The 23,210-nt window shown below is 33.7% G+C and overlaps 4 protein-coding genes across 6 annotated transcripts; 3 read left to right on the top strand and 1 right to left on the bottom strand.

The window, feature by feature from the left end:
* The first annotated feature begins 3,186 nt into the window (after window positions 1-3,186).
* On the top strand, window positions 3,187-12,804 carry alph (alphabet). Of its 3 annotated transcripts, none has more exons than XM_961488.4 (7): window positions 3,187-3,346; window positions 3,474-3,736; window positions 6,464-7,075; window positions 8,595-8,712; window positions 10,783-10,885; window positions 10,939-10,993; window positions 12,125-12,804. In XM_961488.4, the coding sequence occupies exons 2-7, from the start codon at window positions 3,539-3,541 to the stop codon at window positions 12,143-12,145; spliced, it is 1,107 nt and encodes a 368-aa protein (XP_966581.1). In that variant the 5' UTR covers window positions 3,187-3,346; window positions 3,474-3,538; the 3' UTR covers window positions 12,146-12,804. The 3 variants fall into 3 exon arrangements, with proteins under 3 accessions (XP_966581.1, XP_015836984.1, XP_064211473.1); XM_015981498.2 differs by having other exon boundaries at window positions 3,217-3,423; XM_064355403.1 differs by lacking the exon at window positions 3,187-3,346 and adding an exon at window positions 3,402-3,419.
* Window positions 12,805-12,958: 154 nt separating this feature from the next.
* On the top strand, window positions 12,959-17,459 carry Atg14 (Autophagy-related 14). The gene is made up of 7 exons (XM_064355728.1): window positions 12,959-13,350; window positions 13,402-13,507; window positions 13,557-13,870; window positions 13,917-14,095; window positions 16,196-16,532; window positions 16,593-16,722; window positions 16,769-17,459. The coding sequence occupies exons 1-7, from the start codon at window positions 13,154-13,156 to the stop codon at window positions 16,925-16,927; spliced, it is 1,422 nt and encodes a 473-aa protein (XP_064211798.1). The 5' UTR covers window positions 12,959-13,153; the 3' UTR covers window positions 16,928-17,459.
* LOC655305 (uncharacterized protein) lies at window positions 17,451-17,967 on the bottom strand. The gene is made up of 3 exons (XM_961833.4): window positions 17,827-17,967; window positions 17,651-17,779; window positions 17,451-17,600 (listed from the first exon to the last, which is right to left on the bottom strand). Exons 1-3 carry the CDS (start codon window positions 17,965-17,967, stop codon window positions 17,517-17,519), a joined length of 354 nt encoding a protein of 117 aa, XP_966926.1. The 3' UTR covers window positions 17,451-17,516.
* A 183-nt stretch (window positions 17,968-18,150) lies between these two features.
* Window positions 18,151-19,956, top strand: LOC103314302 (uncharacterized). The gene is made up of 3 exons (XM_008199950.3): window positions 18,151-19,461; window positions 19,508-19,594; window positions 19,643-19,956. The coding sequence occupies exons 1-3, from the start codon at window positions 18,151-18,153 to the stop codon at window positions 19,721-19,723; spliced, it is 1,479 nt and encodes a 492-aa protein (XP_008198172.2). The 3' UTR covers window positions 19,724-19,956.
* The last annotated feature ends 3,254 nt before the right edge of the window (window positions 19,957-23,210 follow it).

The following is a 23,210-nucleotide window of genomic DNA, read 5'->3' as shown; positions in this document are numbered from 1 at the left end:
ATTAAAAAAAAAGAACAAAAGCAACAAATGTCAAAATAACTGAAATTCTTACATAATTGTTTATAATTTTTCTGCGTGTTTTAAAGAAATTTCGCTGAAAAATAAAGAGCTAACCCATTTTAAATTAACTAAAAACTTCAGTGGTGGTCTAATTTGGTCATTCTTTTTCAGAATTTTGTTTATCGCTCAAAAACATACAAACGTAATGAAAAAATTAAATAAAATAAAACAATAAATAAATCTAATAAAAAAAAAAGAAAAATAATATATCTCACAACTACATAATTTTGTTCAAAAAAAGCTAAAACACCTTAAAACTTTGATTTATTTGGAATTTTTTTGGCAAAATACTGGAAAAATTTTAATATATTTAGACTTTTCGGTTCGTTTAAATGAAATGTCGCTGAAAAAATAAGAGCCAAATCACTGGGAACAATTTTGATCTAATTTGCTCATTTCTTAACAAAACAAGTGAATTTCTAGCAAAAAAACAGTATAAACCTAGCAAAAAAGACCAAAATTTTCGACTAAGTTAGGTGGTTTTTCACAGTGTTATTACGAAATTTTGAGTAGAGGGTTTTAATCGGTGAATAAATTTAAAAGTTTGGCTCTCAACCCTAAACTTCACCAAAAAAAATTAAACATAATAAATTTGATCTCGGAAGTTTTTAAAAATTTTGTTAAAATTAGCAATAACAGCCACAAAAAAATGAGTCCTTTCATAAAAAAATTACAAGATTCTTGTTAACGTTTGGAATAATTTTTATTTTTAATCTTTTTTTTTACGTACAGCAAACTATGGTTTTCTTGGAGATAAATTCAGGATAAAAATGAGATTTTTGCAAAAACATTTTAAATCAAATTTATTAGATTGTTCATTAAAAAAAATAACCATCAGTTAAGTTACATTTACCTCAACTTAGTCAACACAGTTTTTAAAATCGCTTTACTAAAAACTTTTTAGTTTAGTTTTAATTAGTAATTTAGGAAATTATTAACTTTAAAAACCTGACCTGATATTTAACTTCTGCGCTAAAAAAACAGTATCTTACTTTTCTTAGAAAATGAAGAATAAATTTAAACTTCTCATTTGTTTTTCTTTAAATCCACCCACAATTTAAGATTTATTTTTTTAAATAGGTAAGCTGGCTACAATTTTGTTATAATATAATATGTTATACATTATCTCAAAAATTAATTGTTGGAGTAAATACATAGTCAATTTTATGAAATTTTCTGAATTTCAGTTAGAAGAAAACTATCGATAATCATGTGTAAAAAATTCGTTTACACCTATTTCTTAGAAATTCAATCAAAACAGTATTTTTCCGTGTTTACATCTGTCTGTCAATTTTCAGGTTTTTTCCTGAAACTACCGTAAATTTGCTTGACTCTGAAAAACAGCCCACGTAAAAATATTCTAATTTCTCCAATCTCTTGGATCATGCAAGTACATTTGCTGTAAAATAATTAATTCAGCGTTAAGTACTTGGCTGATCTCCAAGCTTTAAATGAATAATTCGATTTTCATTCACACTTAATTTGTGCCAATTAAGTGTTGCACTGATTGGAAGCACAATCAATCATCGTTTCTGTGTAAAATGATTGGGTTTAGTTTTTTTCAGAAAACTGGTCTTTTGGATTAGGTCCTAATGGTTTGGCTAGTAGCTCGCTCAAAAATAATATTAGCCCGAAATTAATTGCTTATTGAAGAAAAAACAAACAACGAATAAACCGAGTTTTCTTTGCGTTGTATTATAATTCATCAACTGGTGCGTTGCCAAATGAAAAAGGCGAATTTTCTCAATTAACGAAAACATCAACAGTTTAAAATGAGTGAGTTAGTTTCAGGCGATTTCCCTCATGAAAGCGATTTTCCTTCTGGCTTCAATTTAATGCATGCACAGTGGTTGCCTTGAACTGTTATCCTTGATCCCGGAAATCATAATATAGATGTGCGCGCGTTGCTGGATAGATTTTCCTAGGAAAAGCTTTAGTTTGACGCAAAATGCCCCGTTCGAGTAAACTAGGCCACGATTATTCATATTGTGTTTTATTTTTATTCGGATTTTCGATGGATTTGCAGACAGGTGGCCCACGCTAGCCTGTCTTGGCACCCAATGACTGACAACAGGGATTTATGAAATGCCTCACTTCAGCCAAATCTATGCTGAAAATTGAAGCCCTTGTCTATTGTCTCGCAACTTTTAATGCAAAAACAAGTCTTAAAATTACAAATAAATTCATTAACATTCACGAAACTCGCCACCGGTTTTAAATTGTTGTCACACTTATTGTAAGTTTAATAAAGTTGGCTTCCTCAAATATTTGGCGCAACTCCAAAAATTTGAGTTTTCAAGAGGTCAAAAGCTCAGACTACAATTACTTTTTTGTTGGGGGTTTTGCGCTTAATTTCAATTATTCTTTTATTCAAATAAACAAAAAACTAGTTTTCTGGGAGTCTAAAATCCTTTATCGCGATTTATTTTTAGTTAGAGCTTTAAATACGTACGTAAAATTTATGAATAAAAAAAAATAATAAAGGCATATGTTAGTGGTTTAACAGAAAAATACAACGTAATATCATAACAGCAAATGTTTTTTGTAGATTGTAAAGTACATAACTCTATGTACAAGGATTTAAAAAAAAAGTAAAAAATGATTGACATATTTATACATTTTATACGTGTCGTGATGTTGTTGTTTTGGTATGTAAAAAGCGTTTATAACCAAAAGTATCATTTATTTATTATCTAATGTTAAATAATTAGGTAATTTGCCAATTTTTGTGTTCAAGAATCCAAGCTGCATTGTTAGCTAGAACGGCTAGAACACAAAAAACTGGAAAAACTTTTGTTTAATGTCTTGACCAAGATTCATCTTATTCTGTGGTAAAAAAATAATACATTTCTCCCTTCAGGAAATGGAAAAATTGACAAAAAAAGTGAATCGGTTTTCCATTGGGGTCACTGTTATGCAACCAACAATACAATTTTTTTTTTGTAAAAAGGGCAATATAAAAAATTACAAGAAGAAAAAAAGAAAACTACGACACGTAGATAAAAAAAACAGTATTTGTTAAAATTGAAATAATGGAAAAATGGGTAAAATTGGGGATTGTTGTGCCATCTGTGGCCTGGGCTTCAAACCGTGGTCTATTTTTCGCTTGCCTGCGATTGGTGCAAAATTACGTCATTTGAAGTTCTATTTTTAGCAAAGCGCACGCGTAACGTCTTTTAAATTCGCCATTTTTATAATTTATTGTTGTGTGTTTATTAAAAAAGCATGAGATTTTGTTATGTAAATGAGCAGGGAATCGAAGCGATGATTTCGTGGGGAAAGTAATGTAAGTGCGTTTAGCAAGCGATTGTTCGTTTCGAAATAGCGTCTGTTTACATCGTTTGTAGTGTCAAAATTTTGCACGTAAACACGATAGATTTGAAAAATTTTTAACGAAGACTTATTGATTGCAGCACGTGGAGTCGATGTAAGATGGAGCGCCGTTGACAAATCTTACACAACCAATTATATACAAAGAATGGGAGCATTTCTTGACAAGCCAAAGACAGATAAATTCCAAGAGTGTGGAGAAGGCAACGGGCTGCGCTATGGGGTCGCCAGCATGCAGGGCTGGAGGGTCGAGATGGAGGACGCACACATGGCCAAGACGAACCTGGGGGACGCCCTCAAAGACTGGTCTTACTTCGCCGTTTTCGATGGCCATGCTGGGGCCAAGGTAAAGCTTCCGGGCCCACAGCCCGGCCCCCACAAAGTAAAACAAGCAAAGTGCGAAATACTTCCAATTTACGTAATTCTGTTAATTTCCTTGCTAATAACAACAGCTTGGTTTTTATCTCGAAAACTTTGAGGTTGGGTTACGTCACCGCCAACTTTTCGAGAAAATTACTTTATTTTTTATACAAACTATTAAGAATCTTGTTGCATTTCCACTATTGTTTATAAACAGTGTAGTGTATATCTACACAAAACTATAAAAGTAAGTATGGAACATTATTTTATTGTATCATAAAGTTCCTTTACGATAACGTTCAGTTACACTACTTTTAATAAAACAAATGACTAATTACTATAACTGACATTTTACTTTTATGTTACTATTAAACATACTTTGGCTATGTAGAGTTTTTTTTTGTGTTGCAAAGAAAATGTTTTTAAAAGTTAGACAAGTTATTTGTTAGGTCCTATTTATGTCGATAAAAGGTAAACATTGAAATGACAACAAAAATATCTTATCGCAATTAGATTTAGCAATTTGTCGGGCGAAAATCAGAGAGTCAGTTGAGATTGCTGTTTATTTTCGTGTAAAAACAGAATTAGGAACAAATACATACTGTTCAAATTTAAGTGGTGGGAAAAATGTTTATTTCTGCAAATTTTTCACTTTTTTTGGATCCAAGTGTAAAAACTGTTATACCGTTTCTTAGTGACATGAAAGCCCACAATTTAAATTGGTGGAATTTTAAAGTTGTAGCAAAATGTTAATGTTAACAGAAGTGTTAAAAAGACGATTTTTTCGTTTTTGCGCGCGTAAACAAATGACTAATCATGTGTCAAGACCAGACGATGTTGTTTTAATAATTTATAAGCGACATTTAGTGTTAATGTATGTACTTTATTTTAAGCACATTTGAGCTGTTTAATACTGCATAAAGTTTGCTTCAGCAAAGTTACGTAATTTTTAACAAAAGTAGGAAAAAGTTAATAGAATTGGACTTTATGTTGCGTTTTTTAAATGTAATTTTGGATCACCGTTGCTTTTTATTTTAAATCAGTTGTCTACGTTTTACTATTTATTAAAATATAATTTATTGGTGTCAACAATAATACTCGTGTTATAGGTCAAGAAGAAGAATTTTTTGAACAAAAATGATAAGAAATAAAGTAAAAACTTTGGTTTACTAGAGAGTTGAATTAGATAATCCGAGGACGAAGCGAAATTTAAAACAAACCATTGATTAAATAAAAATACTGAAAATTGAAGAAAAACTTACGTCAAATACCACAAGTTTATTGTCAAAGTTAAAAAGGTTGAAAAATGAAATTCAAGAGATCGAACAATCTTCAGCCTAATAAAATAACAAAAGCCCTATAACGAGGTGTAAACTTGCCCTTTTTTAAACGATGAAATTACTTAATAAAAAATTTAACTAATTAACAGAAAATATCAAAAATATCCAAGTAAAATACACTACTACTTGCATAATAATAATGAAATTTATTTGATATGGAAAGAAAAATTGCTTAAAAATTATCAGACCAACTTTTTTCCTAGCAAACCGTCTTAATTGTTGCTATTTTGTTTCCATTACTATTGGATTTAATTTATTGTCGAATTTGTTCGTTTCTTAAATGTTTTATACCCAGGTATCTGTTTACCTAAGTTAAAAAAATGATCTGAAGTGACAAAAACTTAACCTTTGAATATCTGTATCTCGGTAAATAAGACTAACAATTTTTTGTCATAGGAACTTTTAACACAGTTGAATTTCTTTTGTCACTATCCAATAAATGTTTGGTTTTTTTGACGAAATTTATCAAAATAATTGTGCCTAATTGAACTTCGTAAAACGTGTAAAAACTGTGTTTTGTTTAATACGGTTTTTATTATCTTGAAAACTCATTTCACCACTTGCTATGTAAACTATTTGACTTAATTTGACTATTTTTGTATTTATAAATTCTACAAATAATACGTAATTTTTGCTGTTTATGTTTATAAAATAACACCATTTGCTTTTTTTTATTAAATTTCATAAAATATAGTTGAAAATCAGTCTGAAAAACGTGTTTCCTTGGAGAAAAAAAAACAAAAATAACACAATTGTTTATTTTATTCGATTATTTTTTGTCTTATTTTTAACGAAATTGTTGCGTTACAGCAAAATAATTTCATTTATGGCCCAAAATAGTGATTTTACAACCAGATTTAGCAAGATTTTACAAAAAACTCTCCATATTATTGTGAATTAAATTGTCCTAAGGCGCGTTTTTACGGACCGATTTTAGTTTAGTTGTTTTTTTTTAATGCAATAGAAATAAATTTGAGAGAAAATGCGGTCCTGCCATTTTTATTGAATTGGAATGGTTAAAAAAAATCGTAAAAGAATTGTACTTTATAATTTTTGAAGAAGGGAATTTATTTTGTTATTTCCCCCTTTATGCAGCGAAGTTTTCAGTTATGTCTAGATCCGACTCTAGATTATTGCTAAAGTTTATATGTACTTTCCAAATATTCTATAATAAAGTAAACTTTCGTAATGAAGTTAATTTTTCAATTTTAAAACGGGAATTGAGAATTTATTTCAGGCTGAAATCGGTGCAATCTCGTTTGTTTGGGTCATGACCCGCGCGATAAATAACCGAAAAAACCAACCAATTAGCAAATTGTTTTGTTATCAACCCGTAACTGTTTTGCGTCTTAACGTTGCTCTAATTTGCCAAGGTGTCAGCCCACTGCGCCGAGCACCTCCTCGACGCCATCATGCAAACGGAGGAGTTCCAAAAGGACGTGATGAAAGGCATCCACAACGGTTTTCTAGAGTTAGATAATAAAATGCGCTCGTTACCTGAAATGACGTCCGGCGAAGACAAGAGCGGCACAACGGCCGTCTGTGCATTCGTTTCACCTAGACTTATCTATGTAGCGAATTGCGGGGATTCCCGCGCCGTTTTATGTCGCGGTGGCAGCCCCGTTTTCACCACACAAGACCACAAGCCCGGGTTGCCTTCGGAAAGGGAGCGCATTGTTAAAGCAGGAGGCAATGTTATGATCCAGAGAGTGAACGGAAGTTTGGCCGTATCGAGGGCTCTAGGCGATTACGAGTACAAAAATGTCGAAGGAAGGGGGCCCTGTGAGCAGTTGGTTTCGCCCGAACCGGAAATCTTCGTCAGGGATAGAGATGATAAAGAGGATGAGTTTCTGGTGTTGGCTTGCGATGGAATTTGGGACGTGATGAGCAACGAGGATCTCTGCCAGTATATACATAATCGCCTTTTAGTCACCGATAATTTACAGGAAGTTACCAGTCAAGTTATCGATACGTGTTTGAACAAAGTGAGTGAGCTTTTTGCATGCTGATGTTGTAGCAAACAAAAGTTTTGAGGAAAAAATCATTTAAAATTGATTTCGTGAATATAAAATATGAAAGAAGTAACTATTAAAAATACAAAAATTTTGGTTTTGGTCAATTTTCTTTTTGAAAAAATCTCTACTTTTTGATTTTTAAGTATTGTCAACATTTTTTTTTTTTTAATTGAAACTTCTATATTTTTAGTTATTTTGATCTATTGAAGCCAACTATGTATTAAATTTTGTATCGGTTTAAACAACGTAAATTTTCGTATTAACAAAAATCATAAAATTTTGTTATTTCATCAAAAAATAATGGAACTAATCTTATTTATTAACTTCTTTTTAAAAGTAATTTTTTGTCGCAAAACAAATGCATATTTGTTCTGTTTTTTTAATAAACCACAAAATTTAGAACATTTGAAAAAATGGATGATACATTACAAGAACTTCAGAGTCTTCAGAGCTGTAAAAAAAGCCCAAAAATAAACTTGTTCGAGCATTTTTCTCTCTCTTGGCAAATTATCTCGAGTTATCAACACCTTTAAGATGTAATTATTGAATTAAGAGAGGGATTTTAAACTTAAAATGTTTTCTTTGGCATTTTTCTCTTGTCTATCTAATTCACTTTTGTTACAAATAATAAGTTATTTTTTTGTACGAAATTTTACTAGTTTTTCCATATGCCTTGACTGTTCTTATATCTTGAAGTATTTTGAAGTAAAATAATTAAAACTAAAAAAACTTTATTGTCTTCTTTACATTTAAACGTAAAAATTTCAAAATAAAAACACTTGAGAAGTGACAAAATCTCATAAAATCATGGGTGATTTATTTTTGATTTGCTAAGTTTTAACTGATTTTTTACGAAATATGAAAGTATTTAATAATGTGCAGCTTTTTTTCCCTGATAAATGAACTTTATCTTCTTTGGAAATCTAATGTTCATTCATTCAATTTTTATTAAGGTATAACTTTTTTTAGGCGTACACGTTTTTTATTAAGACAGGCCAGTTTTTCCAATAGAAAAATTAGTTAATAGATTTTTTTCTTCTTTGAAAAATATGAAATGTTATGGAAAACTCCATCTCGCGGCTGGAAATTTTTCTTTCTTTAAAAAATTCTCAAAACTTTTGTTAAATAATTTATTAAGAACGAGATACAAAATCTGTCGATTTTTTGTTCCCGAAAAAATTAGTAGACATTCTATACATTCTGAGAAAAATAAGTTTCGTAAGTTTGTATTTAAACACTACTATTTACTAGTTTAAGTGTTATAGCGGGTTTTTAGTAAGGCCTTAAAAATGTAATAATTAAATTTCTTCGTTTTTTATCTTTTTATAAATATTTGTTGTTTTCTTCCTGTAATTTCCAATTGATCGTAATTTTTTTTTGTTTCAACCAGTTTACAGTTGACTGTAGGGGTACTTAAAAGCAGTTTAGACTTAATCTTGATATTTGCTTGGGGGTTTATTGGGGGGTTTTAATGGTGGTTTTGTTGCAGGGTAGCCGCGATAACATGAGTATTGTGTTAGTTGTGTTTCCTGGCGCTCCGACCCCCACTCAGGAAGCAATCGATGCCGAAAAGGAATTCGATGCGACTCTGGAAAGGCGTATAAAAGGTTGTTTTAATTTTCTCTCTTGTCAGGGTATTTAACGTTGCTTTTTCTTTTCCTATCAAGTGATCTTAAAACAATGTTAACTCTCTAGTCAATGCCTGAACTTAGTATTTTTTTTTATTATTTAACATTTATAGCTGTGCTTTTTATGTTGGTTTTTAATTGTTGATTTTTCGTTTGCGATTTACAAAGATTTTACGAAAGACTCACACTGAACCAAATAATATAACTGCCCTCCTTTTTCATCAAGTTGTGATTATTTCAGTATTAGATTCCTCATTGCTCATTTTATTTTTACAATTATTAGTGATCCTCAGTATTAACAGTCATTATACAATCCATAAAACATACCATAGCTGATAAGTTTTAAATAGTTCAAGTCCAAATGATGTATAATCACTCGATTTCCTTCAAAATCACAAGCATAGTAGATTCCTTGTTAACACTTACATTTAATTAGGAATAAATTTTACCACGATGTATGTGTTCATAGTTTACACTATAAATACAATGTATTATTTTTAATAATTATGAGGAATGCAGAGGTCTTTAAAACTCACTTTAAGGATGAGTTATATGCATAAACAATCAACTGTTTACACAGTGACACCTTTTTGTGTTTCATTACCGTTAGTAGTTTAAAAAACTCTAAATAAAAAAAGGTTGTGGTCCAATAATATACACTGCAAGCTATTTTTGGTTGTGACCTTTATTAAAAAAAATTGATCAATGTCTTATGACTTTATGCCTACAAAAGTAATATTTTGGCAAAGTCAAATTATCTAGTCAAAAATAGTATATTTTAGAAAAATGTAAGATGGATGTTAGTTACAAATTCTGTGGTAAAACTAAATAGTGCCATATAAAAAAAGCCAGTGGATATAATAAAGAACATTATACAGTAGAAATTAATATTACAATTTTGAACTCATGTTAAAATTGTCGCGAAAATTATCGCTAAATGCCGTTTTTCAGTCAGTTGGTTGTGTATGAACAGGGTGTTAAAATAAAATACGTTAGGAGGTAAAAGTGTGGACCAAAATTAACAAAAACGTTCTGATAAAAAAGTTACGATACGCAATCAAAAGCGCTTTCCTTCTCAATTATTACCAAATGGCTAAAATTTTGACAAAAAACCTGCGTCTTAATAATAATTATTATTTTTAACATAATTTTTTTTTTAATTGGACATGATTTTGTTCAAAATAGTAACTCTGATTTCTATTTTCTGCTTTATTCTATCCACTGGCTTTGGTTTTAACTACTGATCTTATGCATAGTTGTAACAGTTTTTCCATGTTTATAGCACTCTAATTCTATTGCTGTTATAGATGAAGATTTAATCGGTGGTTTATTGAAATGTTTAAAGAGTGACAAAATAAAAATGACCAGTTTAAATGCCACTGGAATTGATTCAAGTTAAATAAAAGTTGCCAAATTGCGAACTTAAAATACGGGTAATAACGTAATAATTTGTGTTTTTCGTGGAGTGGCTGGGATTGTTTGTCTTTTTGAATTGCATATATTCAACCTTGTAGAAAGCCAGTTGGATTTAACTTTGAGATCTCTGAATTCTCTTTGTGATCTCCCGACAATTTTAGCTTTACAATCACCCTAGTCCTAAGGAAATAAATTCTCTCTAGTCTTTTACAAAAAAAAAACAAACACTTTTTATATAGTTACTCTCTGTGACATTTTCCTATAATGATACACTTAGTTATCTGAAAATTATGTCTTCCTGATTGTTTTGTGTCATTAACAAATTCGTAATTTTGTTGTGTAACATTGGCCATTACAAGAAGTTAAGGTGAAGACTGACCTAAAATCGTGATTTAACTCAAAGCAATAATTTTAATCGCAGCATCCTTAACTTCTTCGATCAAAATTGACGATATCCAAGCTTCGGCTTGGCCCATTCCACATTTGTTGATAAATAATTATTCTGGCTTGTTTTCGCCTTGACTCGTTCTGTTTGTTGCTGTTTTATGTGCCATTGTAATATGGTTTGTTTGAATAAACGACTGTTTTACCAAGCACGTGTTTTATTGGTTTTATTTTTTTCTTTGTTTACAGAAATTGTGGAACAAAACGAAATCACTGAATTCTCCACGGTGCTGCATAAGCTTGCATCACTCAACATTGAAGGGTTTCCTCCAGGTGGTGGACTAGCTGCAAAGTAAGTACATTCCTTCAGTTGCAGTCTTTAACAGTGGGCAATGTTTGTTTCAGACGTACACTGATTGAGAAAATTTTCAAAGAACTGTGTCCGGATCTAGCTGAAACTGTAAGTTATGTTGTAGGTTGTAGTTTTTTGTATCAATAATACGATGTAAATATATCTTTTTGGATGACTGAATTGTATTGCGTTTTAAATTCATCATTAAATTTTCAACCATCAGGCTGTTTGCGTTATATGCAGAGGGCGCTTGTTTGGATTTTCACTTCGTTTAGCTTCATTTAATTGATTTGGTGGCTCAGTTGGCCATCACAAACAACGTTTTAGTGACGTTTGTTATGACCTTCTGTTTAATAAACGCCAAAAATTTCACAGGATTACTTGATACGTAATATTTATCTCATTGTGTATTAATTGCACAATTTTTACGTTTGTAGCCAAGATAACTCATACATGATTGGACATTATTTCGCATTTTTGTAAAATAATGTCAGATTACTTTATTAATCATCTGATGACACTACACATTTTGTTGTAGGAGAAAATGAGTGATATGATGACTTGTAATACACTAATTTTCTCCTTCTCAAACTGAACTTCCAGTAACAAATCACCAAGTTTTTACGTTGTAATCTGACGATATTTCGCAATATTTCCCCTAAATGAAAACTGTGCTTAATTATTGCATAAAAACAGTAGATTTAGACTATTGAGCAGTAATTTACTGTACTCTATATTTAAACGTATAGTGAGTCCAAAAAACACGTGCTCAAGAGTGCTTTGTAAATTTCTTGAATAGTCAAAGCACTCTAGAATTAATTTATGCACGACATGCGTTCAAGAAATTTTCACACGCTTGACTCCGTAGATCACTAGATGAGATTTTTGGAGTAGATTTTCCTAGGTAAATAGACTCATGTATTTATAGAAAATGAAAAATATTTTTTTATGAGAAGAGATGCCATGGACTTGTGGGTTTTAAAGGAATTGAGACCATGGCCCCATGTGTAAATAAATTCTTCTGAACTTAATCCATCCTAAATGTAATAAAATATCGTCGTGTGTTAGGATATGTGAGATAAATTTGTGATATAATTAGTGCGTCACTTGCTTTGTTCATTTTCCAGTCACAGTTTAATGCGGTGAATTAAACTGTGGTTTGAAAAATGCTTGCTTTTTCTGAAATAATATTGGGTGACTTGAGCTGGACTGAAAACTAAAATGTGAAGTTTATTGCAGGATTTGGACCCTTTCAACTAAATTTGGAGCGCACTTTCAGGTGTTGAGGTTAATTTTAGGCTATTGCTGTTTTATTTATTTAAAAGGATAAGCTTGATTGGCATAGGAATTCGTAATATTAAAATAATTATAATTTTATTGCAGCCCTTGTACTTTTATTCATTAACAACAACACGAACGGTTTTGTAATTGCTTGTTATTCCTCTAAAACTAGGGCCTAACATTTCTTTTATTAGTTACCAATATACTGCAAAAGTGATCCTGTTTTTTGTATATTTCGTAAGTAGTGAAGTTTTGTATGTTATGCACAAAGCTCATGTTTCATCAGCGTTTTTCCTTATAGGATAATAATGTAAAATTTGTAATTACTATTTTAAACTAGAGGTGCCACGTTGCGTACGTTTAGCTATTCAAGTGTATGTGGCCATCCTCTCTACCAATTTTAAAAATAATAAATGTTTGTAGTTGTTTGTTTTCTTTACTTTTCGCGATCTGTGCAAACATTTATTAGCAACGGTACTTCTCATCATATCATTGCGTTATCTCTGTACAGCCATTCAAGAAATTCGTTGAAATTCTATTTTTTAACTACCTATATCATGTGTATAAATCAGAATGTGTGCTGTATATTTCAGATAATTGAGAATACTCTAATAATTATGATTAAATTATTTAAGTATCACGCTCTTTCATTGCCCAACCCTCCCACTCCATTAAAAAACTATCCAACAGTTAAGTTTTTTTGAAATGAGTATGGATATCTGTATATTTTTTACGTTAAATGGCCAGTTCGTCGACGTTCTACTGTATGTGGCAAGGTGCGCGGATTCGAATTTGGCGCGCTGTTTTGACAGGTGTCGAAAATTTTTGTTTTGTTAAACACTAAACAAACGCGATTTTGGTGTTAATTTCCCTTAATTTTGTTTAAAAATTTCGGTAATTTTTCCCTCGCCTCTGGCCCTTTCCACAGCCATTTCGCGCATCACAAGTTGCTGGAAGTGACTCGTGCATGAATAAATTAGTTTTGTTATGGCTACCAGCAGTTCAGACGAAAGTAGCACTGCTCCCAAAGATTTCCACATTTCCTCGTCGATAGACAGTGGCAGTCGTCTGAGTTTATCGAGACAGAAGTGCTTGTTGTGCTGCAACTCCCGCAAGGTGTTTTACTGCAAAGATTGCATCCACAGTGGCCTCTTCTACCACTCGAAACACCAGGTCGCAGAGAGGTAAATATAGCTTTCTTTGGGGCCACCGGGAGCTAAAACGCTGCCTTTCAGCTACTTAGATAAGCGCAAGCAGTTGCTGGAACTCGAGGACAACAAGAAGAACTTGGAGAAGAAGTGTCTCAAGCACTTCGAGTCGAGACAGAAAGCTGATGTGTTGGTGAGTGTTGTGCTGGCTGTGGGGTTGCGGGGCTCAGGTGTGCTTGCAGCATTCCAAGATCAGGCAGTGCAGGGACAGGAACCGGATTATTAAACTTGCCGTGGAGGAGAAAAAGCAGAAACGTCTCAAATACATCTCCGACCTAAACAGGCTGAAAGAGGAGGTGAAGAGGACTTCGGAAAAGCTGATCAAATACGACCAGAAAGTGTCGCAGATCGAGCAGTATGCTGCTGACAAGAGGGACAAAGTGGAGAAGCAACGAGAACTGCTCGAGCGGAAACGACACGAAATTATGAAGCTTGTGAGGCTCAGGATCGACCAACTCAAATACGTGTTTCCTATCAAGAAAGTGGAGCCGAAATTGTGCGCAGTTTGGGTGTTTTTGTGGTTTGCTAATTCTGGTTTTTAGGGAAGTTGAATCGGCCGAGTCGGATATGGTTAGTGCAATCGCTGAGGCCTCACAGACTATGTACGTGAGGGATAGGTGGGAATATGCCGATTTTTTAACAGATTCGAGTGAACTGCAATATTCGATTGTGGAACCGACCTTGCCTGGGTCGGGGAACTACTCACTCTACAATATTTGGGGTAATTTGGCGTACTTTTATCATTATTATTTAAAAAATGTGGCGAAAAGTTGCACAATTGAGTCAGTCAATTGCAAGATTGTTTTTCCTAATTAGTTAAAATTGTCGTTACAAATGCAAAATAACAAGATAGTGAAGTGGTAAAACGCAATTTATTTTATCACTAAAAATTGGCGAACAAAACATCGCAAATAATACTAGATTATTACAAAATACTTGTTAAATAGCCAAGAAAACGTTGTGTTGGTTTTTATACGAGGGGAAGAAAATGTAAATAAAAGAAAACAAATAGTTTAATAATTTCACAATAAAAAACTTAATGTCGGAAGGGACATTTCGATAGATGTGTTACATAAAGTTAGAGTCATAATAAAAAAATAAAAGTAAAAATGTGTGAAAGTCTGAAGATCTTCTGCCCTGGTAAAAAAACGGTTTGTTCCAGTGAATTCAGCGGCTCATTTTCTGTATTAAATCAACTTTTCACGAGATTTAAAATTTTGATTTTTTTTGCTAAAATTTCCTGAGTAACCTTCAAGAAAGTGAAAAAAATTTTTTTTTAAATTAGTTCTATCATACTTTTTCGTATTTATATATGCCTTTACAACTCTCTAGAGTTGTTAAAAGTCCAAAAAAAGTCCATATGTTCGATTTTTTGATGTTTGATTTTTTCAAATTTCGTCGCAATTTTTGTCGATTTTGGGTACCCGGAACATTTGTTGAGCAATACCTCCGGAACTATCAGAGATAACCCCATGAAGTGTACTATCGTTGGAAAGCTCTTTGAATTATCTATTTTTTTCAAAAAAAATTATTGTTCTCCGACTAATAGTTTTTGAGCAAATTGTAGATAAATGCAAAAATTGGTAAAATTTTAAAAAATTCATAACTAAAAAACTATTGGGAATTTGGCAATTTTTTCGATGCCAATCGATTCCCCGGATCATTTTGCATAGGTGGGGATCAAAACAGTTGCACTTTTTCAAATAAATTAGTCGTAATTGGAAAAATAAAAAAAAATAAAAAAAGTTAACACCCCCCCCTACAAAATGGTCAATTTTAAAAGTGTCTCAGAATCGAATAAAACTTATCCTATCTTATAGATTTTGATGTGCTCTTTACGATGGAACAAACCGTTTTCTTCTAGCTCTTTTAGTTTGGCCGTAATCGGTGTTTGAAAATTAAAAATTTTTTTGCGAGATATCGCCTTGAGTCCTATGCCATTTTGTAGAGTTTTTTATTTCGGTTTTCCTCGATTTTTCCGTTTCTCGATAACTCTAATAGTTTCGCCGTAATTGGCGGTTGAAAATAGAAAAAAAGTGAAAATGGAAACTTTTTTTGCGTTTTTCTCGGAAACTGTAAGACTTAGAGCAACGAACAAAAAACCATCTGATAGCGCTTAATTTTCTCTATTTTTTCGTCCAAACCCGGAGCCGCTGCGGGCAACGGTTCCGGCTACAGAGGCGATCAAAGTTTTTCACTAAAAAAATTCATAAAAAAAAAACTAAAAGTCGTAGAGAATTGCGGTTTGTTCGATTGAATTCTACGGCTCATTTTACATATTATATCAATTTTTCACAAGAATTAAAAATTTAAAATTTTTTGCCTAAATTTTAGCCATTTGTCATAGTGGAAAATTTTATCCAACAAAAAAATTCATAACTCAAAAACTAAAAGTCGTAGAGCAATGCGGTTTGTTCCATTGAATTCAGCGGCTCATTTTCTGTATTATACGAACTTTTCACGAGATTTAAAAATTTGATTTTTTTTGCTAAAATTTCCTGAGTAATAAACACTTTCCTTCAAGAAAGTGAAAAAATTATTTTTTTAATTCGTTCTATCATACTTTTTTGTATTTATATATGCCTTTACAACCCTCTAGAGTTGTTAAAAGTCAAAAAAAGTCCATATGTTTGATTTTTTGGGTATCCGGAATATTTATCGAGCAATAACTCCGGAACTATTAGAGATAACCCCATGAAGTGTATTATCGTTGGAAAGCTCTTTTGAGGAAGGGAGGGAACAAGAATAACATTTTGTTGGGATACGTCACATTTAAATTTATTAATTTCGTATAATAAGAGAAATATATTGTCTATTTTAGTTTCGAAGAACAAAGACGTCGTTCCTGTAAACACAAACCCGGACCTTGTCGAACACAACCCCGCTTACAATATCAGTGCGGCCCTTACTTACACCGCTCAACTTATCAACGTGTTGGCATTTTATTTTAACGTCCGACTGCCATATCGAATGGTTTACAGCGACTTCTGCGGGAGTTACATGGACGAAGCCCAGTTCACACGTCGAGTGGCACGACTTAACGCCAACGTTTTGTACTTGTGCTTCTCGCAAAATATCGATCTGTCGTATCTGAAATCGTGCGAAACTGTACATAATCTCCTGAGGCTGATCGACACCAGCAACCCGCATCTGGGAAGGTGTGTCCTTGAAAAAAAAAAACAGTTTTCCTCACACAATAATTAAAACACGTTTTTCAGACAAGGCCCGTTTGAGGTCGACGGCCACAAAGCCGAATCGCTCGAGAAACCCCTAACCAGGGACTTGGAGTTCAGTGGAGACAACACGGATTCGGATGAGGGTGACAGCTTCCATCGGGAGTGGGAAACTGTAATAATCCCCTTTTTGGTGCTTGGTTTTTGTAAATTTTGTTTAGGTGCCCCATATTCCCTGTCCCGACGTCTCGACTGTTACGCCCCCGGTGCAGTCAGCGCAGATGATCACCACCCAGCAGGCCACAAGCATGGCAGGGGGACTTGTCACCAGCGCTGCGCAAAGCCTCGCTTCGATGTGGCGGGGATTCACCGGAAGATAGTTATTTTTTGTTTTCTTGTGTAGCAAATTTTTGTTTCAATTCCATCTCTCTCGGCAATAGGCTAAATTAGGTTAAGTTATTGATGATTTTCGACGAGTCTTCTGAATTTCGTTTAACCAATGACTGACATTTTAAAGAGACTCAGTGGGGTTTCAGCCAGGATGCGTATTCAGTTAACGTAACATTGAGCCTTTTTAAATGTACTTAGATAATTAACTTCCGCGCTTATGAAATTAATCCTAGTTGTTAATTTTGGTGCACAAACGTTCCTCATTTCCAAATTCCAGTTTGAATCAATTTTCTTTTCAATGGAGTTGAGAATATCACCGATGAGACCACGTTTCTGTCCATTTGATTACATAATCAGATTGTTTCGTTTAAGTTTTTTACGTGCTCTAGCTAGACTATTCGAGATAGAAGTGTTTTGTAATTAGGATCATAATCTATTGTGATATATTTAAAGAATGTACATTTTGCTATCATAAGTGTATGTTAAATTATATATTTTAATTAAAGACGAAGCTATTGACAATGTTTTATTTCAAAGAAAATCACAAAAACTTACGGTACATTAATTTACACCAACTAATCATAACTCGTCACTATCTAAGCCGGCCCAGTTCGGGTCGTGAATGCCGTGCAGGGGGCACTCCACAGGACACCGCCCGTTGCTCTGCAAAACCCCCATGAACATCGATTTCGGGCGAAAATCGGCACACTTACGTGGAACAACCTGTGGCTGCGCTGGATCGCGTTACTCTTCTTTATTTTGAGTACGAGATTGTACTGAATCTCCAACCTTTCGATACACTGTTCACAAACTGTCTTTGGTAAATTATCGTACTTGTCAATCTAGGGCCCCAAATGAGAAAAACGCAACAGCTCGCCAGCATACTCACTGTGATGGGCAGCAGCTTAATTTTTTCCATTAAGGCCAGTTTCCTAGCTTTGCCACTGTACAAATGTATGACCTTTTTCTTCTGCTCCGAGCACAGCCTGCATATGAAGCCGGTCATAATCGCCTTCGCGTAGCTCCCCATCGCGCCCGTTTTTGCCCTTCTAGACGATTCTCAGCGCATTTTTGCACAAACTAAACACTTTTTACCATTATAAATAAACAAAGGACGCGATCGCTGACACTGACACTGACACTAGTGCCAAAGCGAAACCCACCAGATTCAAGTTTTGACAAGTTTGTTTGTGTTTGAGCCGTTGAGGTTAAAATGAATCTCAGATCGAAGAAAAGCGCGACAAAACCGGCCAAAGCGGCGAAAAATGCTCGTGCGAAGCCTGCGACCCGGCCCAAGGGCCCCGAGAAAAGTGTTAACACCCCGCTTGTGCCCAGAGCCAGGAAAAAGAAGAGTGTCAACTACGCCGAAAGCAGTCTAGAAGTGACCCGAACCGAGGCAACTGACCCGGTTAAAGTGCCCATTTACAAGCAGCCGCTCAAAGACACGCCGAAGAAGCGCAAAGGAGACCTGTACGAGTTTGACTCAGACAGCGAAAAGTACAAGAAGAAGAGGAGACAGAAGGGCGATGAGGACTCAAGTCTGGACGAATACAACAAGACGATCGCTGGTATTTTACGAAACATCAAAAAAAGGGCACAAAAGCGGGCTAGGAAACGTATCTACACCGTCAAAAAAACCGAAAAGAAGGTGCAAAAGGAGAAGGTTCCAGTAGTACTATTGGAGCGAATCCCGCTCGAAAAACTACAAAAAATCGCAAGACCTGAACATGAAACAATAACCGATGATTTTTTCAATTTCGACGTGAACGAAAACCTCGACAGCCCCAAAATAAATATTCTCAGTGACGTCCAGCTGCAGCCCCCTTGCGAGTTGAACTTGAGCCTTGCCAGCCCCGCGTTGTTCAAGCAAGGGCGACCTGACGCCAACAGCACCATGGTCAATGTTTTAACACCGTGGCGTTTCAACGAAGTCAACATTCGGCGTAACCCCCACTTTATCACCCTCAAAGAGTCGGCCCTGCCTAGCATCAACCAAGAAATGGTCCTGGACCACACCATTGTGGACAAATTCCACGAGATTGAAAACACGCCAATGCGGAAACAGCCAGAAAGCCGCAAAACGCAGAAAAGCATCACTGATTATTTTCCCAATAACGACGACAAGGAAAATGTTAACACCACCCAGAGCAGTCTCTTTGACAACGACCAGCTCAGTCCGCTGAAAAACAGGTCCACGTTTGAGAGAGTTAACACAGTTAAGCGGAGGATTTTGGGCGAACGGAGCGAAAATGTGTGCGCAAATAACGTGTCAAACTTTGGGTTTACTTCGATTGAAGATGAGGGCACTGAGGAGGCTTTGCCGGGCAGGAACAGTGACCAGAAACCGTTCAGGTTTTCTGTGTGTGAGAACGACAAGAAATACGTGCGAAAGCGCAAAGTTAGAATTGTGGAAAAGTTACCGTCAAGTGATGACGAAAGTGAAGAGAGTTTAAGTGATGTTGAGAGCCGAAGTGGTGAAGTGCGGCTGTTTGAAGACTTTGAACCCACGCAGGAGTTTCGAGAGGTGAGGTTTGTGCAATTTTGGGAAATTAAATTAAGGGTTGAGACAGTTACAGGACGATAAAACCATCACAAAGAAGAAGAAGATTGATAATAAGAAACATAGGAAACGTAAAGATGAAATGACTAAAGAAGAGGTACAAAGGTATAACTTTAAAATTTATGGTTTAATGAATTTGTTTTAGGAACAAGAGTATGAAAAGTGGGCGTCCGCCTTTAATTCCATGTGTGAACAGGTGGAGGAGTTTCCGTTAGAAATCGAATAAGAGCTTTAGGGCGACTGAGCGTTTTATTTATTTTTATATTCTCTTTGTTTTAACGTGTCATTGTGTGACTGTTTTTGCCACAACTACTTTATTTATGTTATTTTATGAATTATTATCCTTAGAAACTGGATTTATTTAATTTACAATTACTTTTATTTATGGGAATGTACAACAGATGCGTTTTATCCATTTATATCGAATTCAAAACGTAACAATAAAAAATCAAATTGAAATCGATGTTTGCTTTGATTATGCACCATGTCAGAGGTTCCCAATCCTTTCGTCCCTACAGCACATTTTGTGCAAAAAGTAAAAAAGTAATTCAATTTTTAATAATACAGAATGTTGCTCATAGTATGCAACCAACAATACACAAGGCGATCAAAAACTATTTATTGTCCCCTTTTTTCTACATATTTCAATTTCGGGTTACGATTTAAACTCCAAGAAGCATTTGACACCAATAAATCACCATTCAAAATGTTTTTCTGGAAAAATATAATATTGGGGGAAAAACCCAGTCAACCCAGACTCGAGCTCAAGACATTTACACAAAAAATTCATAACTGAAAAAATTAAAACGAAATGGCACAAACGAAGTGAGCGTCATGAAAGTGTAATGTTTGTAATGTAGAAAATACTTTTTGTCTTGAGAGAATTAGAGCCACATTTGCCTATTTTGAATAACGCAGGTCATGGTTTGGCGTTAACTAGTTAATATTTATCGACTAAAATTTAATTTATCCTCATTGTTTGCAAGCCGTGTGTTACCTAAACGATTAGCATTTACGTCATGCTTAGAAAAGTGCGGATGTAATAGTTTTTAGACATAAAAGTAAGTAAAATAAATAACCCCCGTTGCATCATGTATTGTTTGTGCAAAGAAACACATTGTTGCCATGATTATGTGGCAAAGAATTCCTTTGTTTAGAGTATGAAGACAAATAAAGAAGTTGTCGAAAAAGGGCAAAACTATTTCATGTGGTTGTGCATTTCACCGCAAACGAACTGTCCTGACCTTGTTGGGCTTAATATAGTACAAAACACTTGTCAGTGAATTAGCAAAGAAGCACAGATGCTTTCGAGCTCAATCTTTCAACAAAATTATTTTTGCACCTATTTTAGGAAACAATAAGAAATTAAAAATGTTGCGCAGTTATTTTAAGGCGAAACAAAAGCAACAAATATTAATAGTACTACTAATGAGTAACGCTGCCGATAGAACACACCTGGCAGATACCTTGTGTAGTAAATACCTGCGTAATAATATAACCAACAGGTTATTACCCAAAAAAATGTGTCCCAAAAAGAGATATATCTCGTATTTGAATTTCATTGCATCTGAATAACACATTTATAATCTGTTACCCACATTTGCATTGCTATTTACGAAGCACGCAAGTGTTAAAGCACAAAGAACCAACCAGTTGCCACAGCATGAAGTTGACCGTATTTTTTTCTTTGTGACAATTTTGATGTGTTTTATTTGTTAAGACACACGTGTTTCAGTTTCTCGCACTGGTTCTATTACTATCGCATAGTATTTTCTTTGTGTTTGTTTATTTGAGTGGCAAAATTGCCAAGGAAATTTATTGTTACACTTCGCTGCGTATTTCAGTTTCATTTTTGCTATCAACGAGCTGAAATAAAACGAGCGCAAATGACTTTCCTCTTCTTGCCACTTTATTTTTTATGAAATATATATGTATGCACACAACTGTATCTCTACTACGGTTATCAAATGCAACTACAAATAAACAGGAAAACTGATTATGCTAAACACTTATTCTTCTATAAGTGAACCGAAATTGTAAAAAAATCGTGAGTGATATTTTCAAACTGAATAACTTCCCCTCATTACAACACCTTCATTAGTGTGTCCAGTTATTAGTATTATTACTGTCCTGTTGTTTTTCACACAGAACGATTTAATTGAATTTTATCGACAAGCAGAAAGGTTGATAATGCAATTTTATCGCGGTTTTGAGATTATGGTAATACGCAGCTACTCAAAAAAATATGTTTTTTTAAAGAAACATACTTTGATTAAGAACAGTACTAATTTAAACATGCGACCAAAGCAGAAAATGTTTTAAAAATTCACCTAACAGACAAAATAAGAGTTAAATTTGTACTTTTTCGTAAACATTTATTGTTTAATACTTTAATAATGATATACCGAGCCATTCTATTATATAGAAGAAAACTAAAAAGAAAATTTTTTTTGAGTATATATTAGCACGTTTGAAATTTTTTCTTTGTATGTATTCCTAAAGATTTTTTCTAAATAACTGAAACTCGCTGGATTACGAGCAAATTTCGCTTGAGAAACCCCTTAGATTAATAAAGAAATGCTTGCCAATATACAGTTTCGGATAGTGAATAGAGCATAGAATAGAAAATAGATTATATAAAGATAATGTAGAATAGAAAAAAAGAAAACACAAAAAGCAGGAATAGAAACAAAAAACAGAGAGATGTAGGAATTCTCTAAGTATAGAGGATAGAAGACAGAAAAAGAAGCAAATCGAATAAAAACAATTTGACTGCAGTAAAAAGAAGACAATAATTTATTTTGTTGGTGAATTATTTTATCGGTGAATTAATTTATAGATACGGAACTGGAGCGTTTTTTTACCAAATAATTTTATATGTATTTAAAAATTCCGTGTTTTAATTCACCTGAAGCAACTTCTATATCTTACTTTTATATTTTACTAGACCCCTTATTTGGAGTCTGCTGTTTTGTTTCATTATGTATGTATTTGTCTTTTTTTGTTTCATTCTATCGAGCATTTTCTTTTTCTACCGTTATGAAACCTTGCACATATTTATCTTTTTTTCGAGTAGTCCACTGCAGTGAATTTATACTATTTTTAGTTCTTATCGTATGTTGTATATTCCTTCTTTAATGTTTATCTGATTTAGAAATGTCACCAAAAAAAGTAAATTGTACAATTTTTCTATCAACAGAAATGATATAGTGATAAAAATCAGAATATGGAGACATCTTATTTGAGAGAACCCCCACAAAGCTTGTATAACTGGTTGCCTGCCACGACTAATAAATACAATGACCTCTTCTTTTGTGTAAACTGGTGTAAATAAACGATTACTTTACTTTAAAAAACAATAACTTTTTGTATCTTTTTTTGTAGAAAAAATTTAGATCGTGGGTGTGTACCCTGAAGTAGGTGTGCATTTTTAGTGAATCATTTTATTTATTCGTGCCAATTAGTAATCTTCCGTAACAAACAGCTAGGTGTGAAGGAAGTTCAATAATTGCAGTCAACATCATCTTATGTACCTGAAAAATTACAATTCAAATGATTAGTTTAGCACCAAATGTTTACTCCACATGCCTTATTTCCAAATTACCTGCCTTAATTAACACTATTGTGTTATTCCACCTTTATCAAGCTCATTAAACTTGATTTTGAATAGGCATGAATGCATTGTTTGTGCGGTGTATATATCGGTGCACTAT

Source organism: Tribolium castaneum, chromosome 3, assembly GCF_031307605.1.
Source record: "Tribolium castaneum strain GA2 chromosome 3, icTriCast1.1, whole genome shotgun sequence".
Taxonomy (NCBI): domain Eukaryota; kingdom Metazoa; phylum Arthropoda; class Insecta; order Coleoptera; family Tenebrionidae; genus Tribolium; species Tribolium castaneum.
The sequence above is the reverse complement of the archived record's forward strand: the minus strand, read 5'-3'. Positions and strand labels throughout refer to the sequence as shown.